General features: G+C 40.8%; 1 protein-coding gene across 1 annotated transcript in view; it reads right to left on the reverse strand.

Moving 5' to 3' along the window:
• The window catches only part of CLCN1 (chloride channel, voltage-sensitive 1), a gene marked incomplete at its 5' end in the record, with an annotated part of 31,410 nt that overhangs the window by 1,267 nt on the left and 13,980 nt on the right, over window positions 1-16,163 (reverse strand). The window contains 14 exons of the mRNA XM_010087491.1: window positions 1,328-1,432; window positions 2,085-2,123; window positions 2,668-2,750; window positions 4,314-4,370; window positions 4,457-4,562; window positions 4,684-4,910; window positions 5,424-5,557; window positions 6,278-6,533; window positions 6,621-6,731; window positions 8,318-8,387; window positions 10,643-10,792; window positions 11,017-11,101; window positions 12,588-12,689; window positions 15,044-15,128. Coding sequence (XP_010085793.1) covers window positions 1,328-1,432; window positions 2,085-2,123; window positions 2,668-2,750; window positions 4,314-4,370; window positions 4,457-4,562; window positions 4,684-4,910; window positions 5,424-5,557; window positions 6,278-6,533; window positions 6,621-6,731; window positions 8,318-8,387; window positions 10,643-10,792; window positions 11,017-11,101; window positions 12,588-12,689; window positions 15,044-15,128 — 1,610 coding nt within the window. The remainder of the gene's footprint in view (window positions 1-1,327; window positions 1,433-2,084; window positions 2,124-2,667; window positions 2,751-4,313; window positions 4,371-4,456; window positions 4,563-4,683; window positions 4,911-5,423; window positions 5,558-6,277; window positions 6,534-6,620; window positions 6,732-8,317; window positions 8,388-10,642; window positions 10,793-11,016; window positions 11,102-12,587; window positions 12,690-15,043; window positions 15,129-16,163) is intronic.

The following is a 16,163-nucleotide window of genomic DNA, read 5'->3' on the forward strand; positions in this document are numbered from 1 at the left end:
TCATTGTGGTGCTGGAAATTAAACTAACATATAGTTGTATGCAAAGTCAGAACCTTCGTAGGTTATTTATTCCAATACTTTCCTTAACACTAGGAGGTTTGTTTTTTCCTGTTCCAGAGCATTTCTTGTCAAAACTTAATCTTGTTGCTGCTTATCTGGTGCCGTGAGAACACAGAGAACAAATTATTCCCTTTCTATTATAAACCCTTCTTGAAAAGACAGATACCACACTGCTATCAGTTGTCTCTTCTTCGGCCTAAATATAGCCCATTATTTTACTGTAAAAGAAAATCAGACTGGTTAAATACAATTTGATAATTATAAGCTGTAATATTCTTTCCATTGTCAGTAGTCTCACATTTAGCTGTAACTATGCATTCCTCAGATAGTTTGCTTATTTATTCACGCATTTTTTGTACATCCAAATTAAGTTGACTTGTCTGTTATTTCAGAGTTTCTCATTTGCTCTTTTTCATGAGAGATATGAAACTTTCCCCATTTGCAGTCTTCAGGTATAATTTCTTGTAACCCCTATATTCTCAAAGATAAATACGAGTGGTTTTCATATCACTTCAGCCAGCCCTTTAGAAAACACCAAACTCTCTGCTACCCCGTTCTTATTTTGCTAAAGACTGAGATCATACCTCTTTGATAACAATAATTAATTGATTTTGTGCAAGGCATATGCATTCACATTAAATGAATATTGATAAAAACAGGCACTGTGCACTTTTGCTTTAGTAGACTGCTTCCCCTTTCCATTGAATAAAAGCCCAGTCCTCTCTTACTCCCGATATATAATGATTGTTTTTATCCCCAGTAATCCTGTGCTAACCCTAGAAGAGGAATCCAACTTCCTCTTTCCTTGTGCTTCAGGTCAATGAAGAGTCTATGACATGGGGTTGTTTCAAGCAACTCTTCTCATGCACTGAGGCAGACTCTACACCCTGACAGAAACACACTGAGAAATCCAGAACTCATTCCAGTGCTGCACACTGACAAAGCAGAGTGTACATCTCAGTGTAATGCCCCCAGCAGCAAGACATAAAATGCTTCTGTTAATGTAGTGGCTGGAAAATTCTATGTGGTGTCCAGAAGCTATTTTAATAAATGCATTCCAACTTATCATGTAGCCTTTCATTTTCCAGGAGATTGGAGGTGCACATAGAAGGTTATAGGAACAGGCTGACTTCTGTAGCTAGATGTGGAAGTAGCTGGTGATAGTACTTGTAGGTGAAGACAAGAAGAAGAAATAAGTCATAGACTAGACTTGCAACGAGAGCATGGAGAAAAACAGTGTATGCTTCAGAGAGACATCTGCACCCACCTTATGCAGGGAAGTTCTCTCCACCAGTTGGAAAGGGGAAGGGTCTATGCGGCAGCTGTCAAAGCATACATTCTTGTTCAGCTGCTCCTGTTCCCAAGCATCTATCTGACATAGGAAAGAAGAAGAGTCACTCTTGTAGTAATCAGCAGTGTTGCTGTCTTGTGTACCCAAACTACTTCCATTCTCCTGTTAATGCTTCTTCCTTCCTATGTAGATCATTCATCTTGCCCATTGTATCACATCTCTCAGGTTTCTCATCCCTTCCTTGCCAGATGTCAAGTCTCTATGGAAACAGAGCAATTGGAGTACCTCAGAGGTTTTCTGAGAATGTGAGGCTTTGCTCCTTCCTGCTTAAAGAGCGAGTGAACATTTCAGCTTTCCTTTCTGAGTGCACTTTCCCCTTGACAATGCAAGATAATAGTTCCTTTGTGTAAAAAATGAAGGAACAATGTAGACCCACAGAAAGATTTAGGTGAGAGGGGACCTGTGGAAGTCTCTAGTCCAAAACCCTGCTCAGAGCAGGCTTGACTTCAAAGCTAGGTCAGATTACTCAGATCCTTACTCAGCACATCTAGCAAAACAATCTCTCTTCTTATTGGGTGAAGCCTGCCCACTGTGCAACTCTAAGAAGAAAATGGCCTTAGCTATGGCTTTATGTGGCAATCACTGAGGTTGTTGGAGTTCAGGAAGAAGTGCAATAATAGGAAATGGGCAAAAGAAGCACTCAATCTCACTCTCTTTCTGCACCCAGTCTTACCTCTTCTGGCCTCATTGTGTCAATGACTTCCAGTGGCTCCTGTAGGACAAAACACAGTTCAGGAGTACAGAAAGGAAAACTATGGAATGCTGGTGGAGCAATTCAGGTGCCTAAACACAGTCATCTAGTCCTGCTTTAGATGTTCTCACATGGGGTCCAGCCACTGCCCTAGAGCAGGCTTGATATGATATCCACCAACCCTGTACAGGTATATCGGATACCCAAGGACTTCTAACATGGCACAACACAAAAGCATTTTTTCATTTTTGTCTGGCCAAAACTGTCTGGAGTACAACTGTTACTCTAGGCTAGCCAAAATAGTGTTAAGTTATGCACTGGGGAAAAGACACTCAGTCATGATGTTAGCATTGCCACCTGAGCACAGATGGCTCTTTAGGAAGATGCACACTCCTTCACAGTAATCACACCCTTTCTCCTTGGAGACTGTTCCCCACTGATGCTGTCAGAGTTCAGGACCATAAGCACATCCACACTTTGGCCAGATGCTGAATGACTCTGAGTAGTAGGTTCTATTTCCATTGCATTCCCGTCAGGGTACTACTAGGTTCTCTGTATCCCTAACCTGGATGGCACTCTGTGTTTCAAGTGGACGGTTGTAATGGCACAAGAACTGCTGGATCAGTTGCCTCAAACTCCTGAAATTCCCTGAAGGATGAAAACAAACACATGGATAAGAGAAAGAGAGAAGAATGAGTGAGATACAAAAATACAAAGTGCCATGCCCATCTCCTTGCCTAAGGCAGGCTGAGACATAATATGAGGGACACAGATGATGTTACATAACAAGGTTGAGCCAGTTACAGTCTAGCATTCAGTTTGTAAGATCATGTCTGGAACATGCCAGTATAAATATTCCCATGCAATATCTTTTCCTCAAGGAGGGGAAAAAAAAACCAAACATTACAAAGTAGCCCTTAAAGATAATATTCATAGATCAGTGTCCCTGAAGGGAAAAAAAAAAAAAAAAACCAACCCAGAAGCAAGACTACTAATACAACAGTCAGTCTGATACAAGGGATAAACTGCTGTGACTAGAAGTTTCTGCAGTCCACAAACAAAATGTGGTTTTGGAGGATGAGTATGGAAAAGGGTGGTGAGAAATTGGAAATTACTTCAAAGACAAAACATTATCAACAGCCTGAATGTGACAGGTACAAAGGAGTGAGGAGTCCATGGGTTGTGGCAGCAGTGTAATGGTGGGAATGAAAAAGACTGCAGGATTTATCTCTAGGCTGGACAGTCAGGAATTAGCAAAGAGGAGGACATAGGGTTTGGTGCTGTTGTGAAGTGAACAAGGCTGTGGAGGAAGGTTGGTCAGGAACAATGAGACAAACTAAAAATCATGGCAAGGAAAGCCTCGTGAAATCACCCCTGCTCCACTTCCTCTTCCTGGATCACTCAATACTAGCTTAATGTAAAATGTCTCACACACTGTTCTTGTTTTGTTGTGATTCTTTTTCTGATTTGGTACGGAAGTGGATGGCTGTCCCACCACTCTACTGCCCTGGAAGCACAAAATGGATTTTCCTATGCCTTAGAGGTTTAGTCATACATGAGTAGTGTTAAGGAACCAGAATATTCTATATGCTATATTACATGCTAACCTTTGGGTGCCTCAAAGCATGAGCCAGAGCCCTAACCTCTGTATTCATTCTCAAGATTGGGCCACACCTCTGTGCTTGACTCACTCTCTGCATATCTCAAGACATGGAAAGGAAAAAAACCAAACCCCACCATCCTGTATCAAATATACATGCTAGAGGAATTAGAAATAATGTATGAGCACAGTCTTGGAAGCAAAATTAATATAGGCTGGGGTGGCACACAAAGAACACAATACATCAGTATTTGTCTATCGTATTAATGTAGCTGAAACAGATGTGTGTCTACAGGGAGGAGCTGTTCAGTTTTGGAGATGGCTGAGCAACAGCCTAAGCTACTCAAAAACCAAGAACAGATGTTTAGCTCTCAGGATGCTTTTCCCAGGGAAATTCATTCACAGGGTGAAGGAAGCCAGAGATGGGACCCTTCCATGCAGACTCTCCGGAAAATGTCCAAAGAGACGTTATGGCAAAGGATGGAGTGAGGAGTACTGACAGAGAGCGAGCAGCCTAAGTGGGCCTGCTTTTTCTATCCTCTCTGAGGGATCACAAGCAGAAGATATTTCCAGGTATGTTACACTGATGTTGATGTGCATTAACAATGTACCTTTACTACAGGAACAGCAGACAAAGCTCCTTCTCTCAGTCTCTGGGAAATCAGCATCTCACACAGGCATGTACATACAGTTAGCCTGAAAGCTTCCACAAGCTGGCTAGGATGTGGCTGAGGCATGCCAGAATTTACCATACCTGGGAGTTGCTGTGGCTCCAAAGTTTCAGGGATTTGTTTAAGAGGACTTGTTGGGCCATTGGGCTCCTCTTGGTAACTGGGAGTGGGACTTGGGGGCCGAGGCAGCTGTTAGAGAAAGGAGAGAAAATAAAGTCCACTCTATGTCATTTCTTTCTTGGCCTCCCCAAATGCTTCAGTACTTCTTCAGCAGTCCCTGTGTTGCAGTCTTTCCACTTATCTCCCTCACCTCTCCCTTCTCATCTGTATCCTCATCCTCATCGACGTAAGAAAAAGATTCATGCTTCAGCTTTGACAGGGTTGTCCATGGTCTCTTGCTGTGCCCATCATAGGGTGCCTCAGACAGCTTTTGATGCATTTCTCTGTTGAGGAGCCGTCGCCGTTCTGGGCTTAAATGTCTCTGGAGAAGAGCCTGCAGTTCAGATCGCTCCACAGACCCCAGAAGGATCATGGTCTCTGCATAACACAGAGCAGAGAAGCCATGAAGCCATCTCAAAGTTTTGAATGTCCCCTGCCACACACTGCCCCTTCCTCCCTCCAACCTCTTCAAAGTGCTTGGACTCGTACTATCTTGGACTTTACAAAAATCATTGACCAGCCCTGCTAGTTACTGCTAATATACAATGTGGAGCTGCGGGAAGCTCACCATCCTGACTTGTGCCACTCCTCAGCACTACATCAGCAGCAGGCTCTTTACTTATGCAAGATGCCTCTCTGCTGTCATAGTGCAGTCTAAAACTTCCCACACACTTCTCTTGCCTGCTAATCACTATCCACACTCCAGCTTACCTGTCTGACCAGCTGAAACAGCCTTCCATACATGATCCATAGCAGAAGATTTTTAGGGTGATTTTTTTAATGTACTGGGTCACACTGTTTCCTTCACAGCATGTAATTTGAGAGCTAGTTTCTTTGGGTCTTTAAGCTGATACAGTCTTCAGGAAGGACCAGTTTCTCCACATTGCTTACCTGGTGAGTCCACCAAAGGCAAAGTCTTAACAGTGGTGCTTTGGAGTAGAGTTTGCAAGTCGCGGTATTTACAGTTGGAGGAGACATATTTCACATCTTGGACCATAATATCCTCAACAAATATATTGTATTTGCTGTGAATTTATGGACAATAAGGTGAAGAGTTAGCATATTAAAATGTCTAGCAGATAAATTCCTTAAAGACGTATATAAATAACCATTTCTTTAAAAAGTGTTCTCAGAAGAATTGCTAAATAATCTTCTGTGAGGCTAACCAAAGACGACTTTCCCACAGGATCAATGCAGATTAACTGAATTTTCTTTACAGTTGTATTCCACTCCATTACCCCTCACCATAAACACACACATGAATATATACGTAAATGTATATATGTTTTATATATACATACCTATGTATACTATACATGCTAGAGAGAGGAAGACATGTATATGAATAACTGAGTTTTTTTTTAAGCAAAATATCCAAATAAAATATTCCAAACATTTGCTGGAGAAAAAAATCCAAACCTCACTGAATTAAGAAAAAAATGGAAATGAAACATTTTACTTTTAAATTTATAAACTGAAGCAATTTGGTAATATTAATACAAATTCAGTAACATTGCAGATTATTCAAACTTGTCCTTTCAGTGAAAAAAACAGGACTTTTCTTCATTTCTGTGTATGAACCCTAATTCTACTCCACCACTTGTTTTTTCTTGCTCCTGGCCTATTCTGCCTTTTTATTTTCTTTGTAGTACTATCCCCTTTTCATGACCTTTCATTCTGCCATTCATCTTCTTCTTCTTTATTTCTTTGCCACTCCCCACTTCCACCTCTTTTTACAATGGTACCTTATATGGTTCCAGCCCAGGTCTGGCAGATAGGGCAACTTCTTCACCTGGATGATGCTATCATAGAGGCTGGGCTGCAGACTCTGGGCCACCATATTGGCAAGAATGACAGCCACCATCATGGGGAGGATGTGAGAGATCTGACCTGTCAGCTCAAAGCAGATCACAGCAGTGGAGACAGTGTGGCTCACTGCTCCTGTCAGAGCTGCCGCACCTTTCCCAGATAGGGTGAAAAAGGAATAGGGAGAGAAGATGACTGTCATATAGAAGAAGCATGTCCTGTCAACCAGGAAAATCATGGGGATGGGACCAGGTAAAGAAAAAGAAAGACATGGAGACTCACCAATGACAGCATACCCTCCAGGTAAGATTTGATAGACAATGCCATCAAAGAGGATCCCATTGGGAAAAAGTGATGCCATGATTTCCCCAATAAGACGCCCAAATGCAGCACCTGGAAAATATCACCAACAATTATGGAATTAGCATGTAAGGAACACCCAGTCTGTTCTGTGCACCTGTGCTGGGTAATCACTTGAATATTTCCTAACAGGAGCAAAATCACAACTTAGATTAAAATGACACTGGAGACTAAAGAGTAGTTCTCAGTTACAAAATATAGAAGTTAGACTCCAAGGGGACAAAAAGGTACTAAGATATGTAAATCCAGTTGACCACCCATTCTTCCACATAGGCACACCAGACACAGTGGTATTTGTGATTCCCAGATAGGAAGAAGTATTTTCAGAATATGTACAATGTCAGTCCAGACCACAGTTGAGGCCCTTCACACACTCATTCTATGAATGTCAAAACAGGAGAATCACAGCTTACAGAAGAGTTCAAGTGGGAAGGGATTTTTGTAGATCTTGTTCCGACCCCTGCTCACAACAGGACTAATTTCAAAGTGAGATCAAGTCACTTAGGACCTTGTCCAGACAAGCTTTAAAAGTCTGCAAGGACAGAGATTCTTTCTGAGCACCTTAACCAGGGAAACAATTTTTTTCTTATGTCCCATCAGAATTTTCCCTGTTGCAACCTGTGCCTTTACCTCCTATTTACTGTGTGTCTCTAAGAGGAGTCTTTCTATCCTCTCTATCCTCTGCTGCATTAGGTGGTGAAGGCTGCAGTTAGGCCGCCTCTTGGCCCTCACTTCTGCAGGCTGAACAAGTCCAACTTCCTCAGGTTCTCCTTGTTTTGTGTTCCAGGTCTCCAACAATCTCAGTGGCCTCCACTTGGACTCATTGCACTTTCTCAAAATCCCTTGCATTGGTGGACAGAGAATGGCACAGTATTCCAGAATTGTGTCCAGAATGCTGAATGCAGGGAAAAAAACAATTCCCTTGCCTTGTTGGCTAGGCTTGTCCTAATACAGCCTTATTTATGGTCAGCCTTCATCACTGCAAGGACATGCTACTGACTCATGTTCAGTTGCCACCTGCCAGAAACCAGAGGTCCTTAGCACACTTCATTTCATTTTCAGTGCTGTGTTTACTTAATGCTGAACTTCATGAGTTTGTATACTTTAGACTAAAATAGCCTCTGCTACTTAACATCATATTCTTTTTATTTTTTGGCCTTGGAATTAAAACCAGTTAAAAACAATAAACTCCTGTATGTTACCATATTTCAGTTAGAAGAAATGAATAAGTGGAGGATTACATAGCAGGTACTAGTTTTGAGGTTATCTCTTCTAGTTGGCCTTCAAGGGTGAAAGGAGCAACTAATACTAATTGTAGAATGACAATTTCTCTGTACATGAAGAGGCAGAGAAATTAGAAGGCTGTGTGTCAGCATGCCTCCCCACAGTGTGGCTTTCCTTATGTAAAAGGACAGGGATTTCCTCCTCAGCATTTGTATTTAAGAGGTGGGAAAATGACAAAAGCAGAGACTCAGAGGACTGTTAACTGAGTTTGTCATAGACATGAAGTGGTAACTAGACTCTTCACCCCCTGGAAGAAACGTGCTGGGTACATACAGAATGTCTCTCATATCTTCATCTGTCAGACCTATATGCTGCAACACAAAATTGAAACTCACCCAGAACAAAAACAGGCATGAAGCCTCCACAAGGGATTGGCATCGTGGTAGCAATGACAGACATCCAGAACTAGAACAGAGGTAGAGGGTTGTTAGTGAGCAACAATAGCATCTCCTGCAGCCCCACTCTACTGCCCAGCCTGTGAATCCATGAGGAGACATGTTCTGAGGGATGTGGCAGTTCAGCCAGAAAGCAAAGGGTAAAGGGGCTGTGGGGTGTGAAGGGGAGCTGGAGGAACTCTGGCAACACACCAACACTGATGCAGAGGACCTCTGGGTGACTTCTAGGGTGGCAGGGAAGCTGAATCACCAAGAGGATGGATGAACACGAGAACTCCTTTGCCTTGGACCTCAAAAGTTGAGATTTCCTACTGCTCCAAACAGCTTAGCTTTTAGAACAGGGTTGTCAAAATTTCACAGACTCAGGAAGATTTCAGTGTGAAGGGAACTCTGGAGGTCTCTCTCCCAACTCCCTGCTCCCAGAAGGTCTAATTGCTAAATTAGATCAGGTCGCTCAGGGTCTTCTCCAGGTGAATTCCGAACATCTTGAAGAGTGGAGATTCTCCAGCTTTTCTGGGCATTTGTGCCACTGCTGACTGACACTCAGGGAAGAATTTTTTTTCCTGAAGTCCAACGGTCATAAGTTTCCTTTATTCTAGCTTGTGTCTATTGCCTCTTGTCCTATCATGATGTTGAGCAAAATGATGAAATCCCTCCTGGTACTGCTAAGACCAGCTCAAATCCTGACTTGGCCCAGCACATATAGACTTCTTCTGGAGGCAACAGCCTAACCTTGAGTGTCAAAGGCCAACACACTCAGGCAGTATGACAAGAAATTTCCACTGTTGAGGGAAACACAGAGAATGCTGCTGTTTCAAAAACTTGTAAAAAGAAGTGTACTTGGAAGATGTCTGTTGCTGCAGCAGTATCACTCATAGGAGAGAGACAACCATGGTCCAGCACATCAAGAGCAATACTTTCAGGTATTTCAGGACCAAATTCTCCTCAGAGCAGGCAAATCCTTGCTGTTCAAGGTCCACCTTCGAGGAGGTGATGCCTCTGCAGACATTGCTGTAGCTGTAGACAGATGAGATACTAATCTCTAGACAGTCAGTTTAGTGAGAGGAAATCCACCCAACACAGCTTTTCTGCTGTAACTTTTATAGGATGGTTGGCATAAAAGGGAATTTATGGCTGTTGCTCTTCCTTCCATAAGACATTTTAATATTCCAGAGAAGTTCCTGGCTGACTACAGAAACCAGGAAGCTGCAGAAGTGAAGTACTGCTAACTCAGCCACTGTCTTTGCAGTACCAAACCCAGGCCAATGGAGAATCAGGCCAAGTCTTTGCCCAGAATCAAAACAGCAGTTTATTTTCTATGTTAATAAATCCAGAAGAAAATAAACTGCTTGGAACAGTTATCTAGTGAGTTGAAAAAGCCTTTAGTTAATGGGACTAAGACAATGAATCTAATGTCTGAGGATACAGCCCTTCCAAAGGAGAACAGATGGACTCAGGATAGATACACCATGTAGTCCATTGCTCTTAAAGTAAATGGGACCTTGTCTGCTTGGTACACTATAATCAGAATTATCACAGAAGCAGAACCCTTAATTGCCTGTCAGAAATTTGATATTGCTGGTTGTGGCTGCGATAGAGTTAATTTTCTTCATAGTAGCTAGTATGGGGCTGTGTTTTGGATTTGTGCTGAAAACAGTGTTGATAATCCAGGGATGTTTTTCACTATTGCTGAGCAGTGCTTACACAGCACAGAACATTTAATCTGCTATTGCTCTTCAAAAAGTGAGCAAAACTGTTTTCAGCTGCATTTCTCCATCAAGTTATGGTACTGCTAACAAATCCTTGAGCCTCACGCAACTATAGATTGTGCTTCTATATTCTTATTTGTCTCCTATCTGTAGTCAGGAATATCAAGTAGACTGTATCAGACTTTCTTTAGACCAAATATAAATTTTTACTCAATTCCTTATTTTTTTGGAACTTGAGAAATCTTCCTGACATATTCCTCCCTACCAACTACTACATAGTGGGTAGTGAAGGTCATTCAGCAAAAAGAAGATGACCTAGGGATGAGTGAAGGAGGTCACTCTATTAGGGCCAGGAAACTATTCCCTAATAATTTTGGTAATCTTGCATTCAACACGGGCAAACATCACATCAAAAGATGTAAGACTCTATTTCAGTTGTAGGACTTCATCCAATACCAAGTAACCCAATACCATTGACAGTTCACAAACTATTTTACAAAGGATTAAGAGCATTCACTCCAAGTGGAGAAGGGTCATAATGAGCTGCATTTCCTACCTTCATGAGAAAGAAAAGCAGGATGATGATGTAAATGCTGACTTTGGGATGGATCCAGACAGCAGATTTCCCTAGGATCTGAGGGTCTCCTGTGTATTTTGCCCAGGTATAGTTATCAAAGAGAGAGCTGATGGCTTCCCGTGGCATCAACTAAACAGCAAAAAAAAAAAGAAAAAAAAAAGGCATGAGCCATGGGAGTGGACCTTTTTCAAGATTTCAAGGAGATAGCAGAGATTGTAAATCACAGAATATAGTCCCTTCTCAGTCCAAACTTCTCTCAAATCTTTCTTCCCCTTTCCATGGCATAAAGTTATTGGGGCACAGGATAAGGGGAGACTGTTCTGCAGAACTGCAAATACACATCCCACTCTCACCTCTCCTGCCATGAACTGCCCAAATCCTGGAGGAAAGGTCACAGTTGCTATAAGGAAGGTTATAACCCCAGGGTATATGAGGCGACTGAAAAGAAAGAAAAATTTATTAAAATATAACCTCACATTCTTTACTTGTAGCACTATAACTTTAGGACTATGAATGCTATTTCTGTGAAAGCTCTCTGCCTCATCTGTATCCATTGCATTGGAGTTCTATTACTAGAAGTTTAAGGCCCTGCTCCACTGATCATTATCATTCATAGACTGTTCAACTGTCAGCAAAGCCATTTTTCCCATCAGAATTAATGTAATGGGAGGGATGGAAGGAGAGAGGGATGTACAAAATGCATAGATTTGAATACACGGAGGGGGGATATGTATTTACAATGATGTGTTGACCTATTGTCAAAAGCCAGCACCTCTTCCTTTTGTCTAATTATGCCAGTCTTGCCTCTTCATCCCCCATGCAATTTATCCTGTCCTAGTGTATTCTAAATGCAGGGGTTTTTTCACGCATTTCTGCATGCATCCCCCATTGCATTAATTCTTATGAGAAAAAAAGCTTCTCTCTCCTTTGAATTGCTCAGTATAACAATTCTTGGGAAAGGTGCCCTTGGTGGCCAGTGGGTCTATTAGTGATGGGCCTGTGGGGCATAGCTGGACAGCAGGCTGGAGCCATCTGTGTTTTGCTACTGCTGTGTCCAATCCCAAGAAGGGTTTCTGGGTACTCTGTGACACTTCATGGGCACTGAAACAACGTGAGTCTACTCTGCTTCCACATGCCGGACTAATCCTGTCAGGCTGTAGGCGTGCCCTACAGGAAGTTCTTGCTGAGATGCTGTGATATTCAGGAACACAAAACACAACATTTAATTTCTTTCAGTCTAAGAACCTACAAAATTATGATAAATTCGTCAGAAGTTTGCAGTAAATTCCCACTTTTCAGGCTTTGCTCCATTTATCTATTATTAAGATTTTTATTTTGTTCTGGATTTCTCTTTCATGCTGTAATTCATACCATTTGGTTACTGTCAGTTTCAGCTTTTGGTTCGTGGGCATGCAGTAATTGCAATACTGCAAGACATTCTTTACATTTTTGCCTATATTTTAATGTAAAAAATCAGATTTTAAAGATTCAGAAATTTAGATTTCAGTTGTATTTAATTTTCTTAAAATATATATGATGTTGAATGTATTTTTTACTGATTCTAAAAAAAACCAAACAGAAGCAGCATGATCTTAAGAAGTATGATCATTGATTTTCTAATTAAAAACATTTTCTGTCCAATCAATAGTTTCCCTTCTTCTCATAATGAATATTAAAGAGACTCCCTTCTAAATTAAGAAGCTATTTGGAACTATTTGGGCTGGTCAAGAAGAAAAATCCAGCTCAGAACAAATTCTCGTGGTGTTTGCAGATATCTTACTCTCATGTAATTTCAGTTTCTTGTATTTTTACTATCTTACACTTGAAATAGTTCCACTAGCTTCCAGAAAGTATTTGTTACTATCCATTACTAGTAGGCTATAAAAATCTGGTCCATAAAGAGAATATCTTCAAAGGCACTCACTATTTGGTGAGAAACCGGCTCAGAGCTGTATGACGTCGGATGCACAGGACCACTTGGCGATTGAGATAAACAAAAAATGCTCCAAGGAATCCAGAACATATCCTAAAGTAGAGAAAATGAAATAAAATCATACCAAACAACAGCTAATACACAAACCATCAACCAAGAAATTGAGTTTAAATGTTTGTCATGTTTGCCAGCTATTTATGAAGTCTTTCAAATGTCACCTAGAGGGTTACTCCTGCAGCAACTCACTTGAAGACACTGTCTCCCTGTTGAAAGGGGAGAGATTATTTTGGACCTCTTTGTCACACACACTGCCATTTTACCACTTACATTTTCTCTTCTTTGAGGTGAAAATCTATAAAATAACCTATTAAAAAGGACTGAGAGATCTCAGTGGGGGCTAGAGAAGAGCAACTGGGCAACAACCAGTATTTTCAGAACTTTGACATCAGGTTGGAACAGGAAATAGTAAAAATTAAGGGAGTTTAACTCTGATTCAGCAAAATAATATACCTACATCAAATATTAAGAGTAATAGCAACTAGTGCCTAAAGCAAAGTATGTTATTGCTACGATCTTAATCACTTAGGTCTATGTTCCTGATCCTAATAAAACCAAAAAACTATAGTTGTCTAAGGATTGGCCTTAATCTGTGTGCTCTCTAACTTAATGAGACCTGGATAAATAGGGCCTAATTCTCAAAGGTGAAGTAAAAAAAAAAAAAAAAGAATGCATTTAGAATGGCAAGAAGAAGTATTATTTTATGTGGCAAACAACCCACAGAATATTTAGGATAAACAGATAACATTTTAATTCTATCAGTTTTTAAAATTAATGGAATTTTCCTTTTGTTATATGTTATACAGGCTTTTGACAAATCCTGTTTAGATTACTTAAAAAGTTGTATGTTGAAAAATTCCTGCTTGATCTTTAAAAATTTGATCGAAGCACGTTTAAACAAAGTATAAAGCTGTTCACAGAAAAACATGTCCAATGAACTTAAATATTTTAAGCTTAGTACTACTGTTAAAATAGGTCAGTCCCTTAGGCAGTATAAGCCTAAGGGCTGCACAGTGAACTGAATTTCTTTATAATATATTAAATGAAAAAACAGATCCCTCCATTCCTGCCTATCAATTGGTCAATAAAATAGAAGTGCCCCTCCTGTATATATTTTGCAAATTAACAACATTTGCTGGCACAAAAGAACAAGATCTACCCGTTGACAGTGCTTGGGCTGGCTCAAATTTTTTGTCCTACCTGAAAGTGACGAAATGTGTTGGCTAGAAAGAGAGTTCAACTTTGAGACTTAATATTAAGAGAATTTGGGGCATTCCAAGCTGGCATCAGGACATCCAAATCTTTTTTAAACCACCACACTGGACGCCCAGGCATCTGAAAGTATTTCACAGTTGTCATACACTCCCTTCCTAGCCTATGTGCAGTACTGCAAAAAACAAGCTCTGCTAACTGTTCAAAACACAATGACAAGAAGTTTTGAATTTCATCAACTGTAAATCGTAATGATTACCTTTGTCCTTGCCAATCTAAACAAACGGACTCCCCCGAGTTCAGCATGCAAGCCAATTTAAGGAGAAGAACAAAGCAGATACATATTCTGATAAGTGAATATGAGGGCAGCATACTAAAAGGAGCTGGAAAACCTCAACTGTATTTCTGGTCTTCGATCCAGGTCTTGCAACAGAATATGTTCACAATGCCAGCACAGGTATTTGTTCTTACAGTGTATTCCCTCCACTACTGCTCTGCTGTGATTTCCCTGGAGCCTTTCTCAAGCTCTAACCCTCACAACAATTCCAAACTCAGCTTTTCTCTAGTACCTCCCAATTCTCTTCTCCTGTTTCTGAAGTTCATTCTTTCATTTCCAAAACTTTCCTCCACAAAGGAAACCAACTCAGGTATCTCCATAAATAAAACAAAACTGACACTCATCTTAATAAATTAACTGGTTTTGTCACTGGATCCAATCATGATTCATTTCCTCTTACCACCATGTCAAACATACCAACCTCTCTTAAAAAGGATATCCATTCTGACCTCGTGAAAGGGAAACTTCCTGGTTAAATATTTTTGTCAAGTGAAAAGGCCATACTTGTTGGGTCAGTTCATTTCGGGATGCCATCACCATGGTTAAAGGGTCATTCAGTAAATCTATACCCAGAACCTAGACAAAGTTAAACTTAATTCTTTTTCCAGAACTTAATTTCTGAAAAAAAAAAAAAAAACCCAAACTATAATACCCACATTTCCTTCCTTACCCACTGTGTTATATGGGCACCATTTCTGAAGCAGGAATCCCAACAAGCCAAGGCCTCCTTTGTGACAATCAAAATGTCTTCAGAGAGCTGTAACTGTTTTGCAAAAGAACTTCTAACTGAGCTCACACGATAACCTGCGTAGAGCAAGAAGCCAGGCTCCTGGGAACTTACCCTATTACAGCAAATGCTGGCAGCTCTTGCAGATCAAAGGGGAAATCCATCCGAAAGTTTGTTCTGAACAGGGCTGTGATGGTAACTGTGAGAGAGGAAAGAGGCAGAGGAGGAAAGGGAATAATGACGTGAGGGGTAGGGACAGGGGAACTTGCAGTCCTAGGACTCTAAATGGTATAGGTTTGTTTTCAGAGAATGTATATATTTTTTAGCTACAATAGCAGATTTTTAAAGGGTTTTCTTTTCTGTCTTTTCTTCTACCATCTGTTCTTTAGGAAATAAAACCTCTTCCCACTTTACTCTCTGACTCTGAAAACTCTCTTTGCCAAGGGAGGCAGTGCTTACATATCTAGAGAAGCTGTGCCACACAGTGCTGACTGCCTTCTAGAAACAAAACTCAGATCCTCTCTGAAGTTATATCTGTAAATTTTTTTACTGGCACCAAAACAATGAAAGTCTTAGAAATCAGAGATGGAAAAGATCAGCTAAGCTTCATCTCCAGCTCACCTCCTCTGGTAGTGCTGCACTTCTAAAATGACTCAGGTGTTGAAACCTGTCCAGCTTTTACCTGGAGGTATCGAATTGTGTGGAAACAGTAAATATCAGTATGCCAACAGGTTAAGTACAAATTACCAATCTAGTGCAAAGTGGAAATGCAGCTGAATGAGGATGGATATAAATCCCAACTTGCCCTGGATGAAGGAATTACTTGCACAATGAAGAAAGAAAAGAAGCAGTGAAAATCTAGCATTATATTATAATTACAGGATATATTAATTACTTGTTAATTGGTCAGAGAAGACCAGGTTTAGAGCAATGATTTAATCAGATCTCAGTGGGTTACATTACCCAAGACAACTAAGCCTGTCCAACCGCATGCTACTATCCAAAGTGGGAAGATCTTACTCCCTCTCTTCACCCTGTTCCTTCCCTCCTGGCTGCACTGTTCTCCCCACCCATCAGGCCCACTCTGACACATTTCAAAGCTTGCACTGCATTCTTTCACCTCATTAAAACCTATCAGAAAACCTATCTGCTCTTTTCCTGGATTACTCCTCTGCCAGGGAAGTGAGTTGAATGGAAGGGTTCAATGAATACAGAGGTGGTACAAGGGAGGGGT

The sequence above is a fragment of the Pterocles gutturalis genome, unplaced genomic scaffold (genome assembly GCF_000699245.1).
Source record: "Pterocles gutturalis isolate BGI_N339 unplaced genomic scaffold, ASM69924v1 scaffold14281, whole genome shotgun sequence".
NCBI lineage: Eukaryota > Metazoa > Chordata > Aves > Pterocliformes > Pteroclidae > Pterocles > Pterocles gutturalis.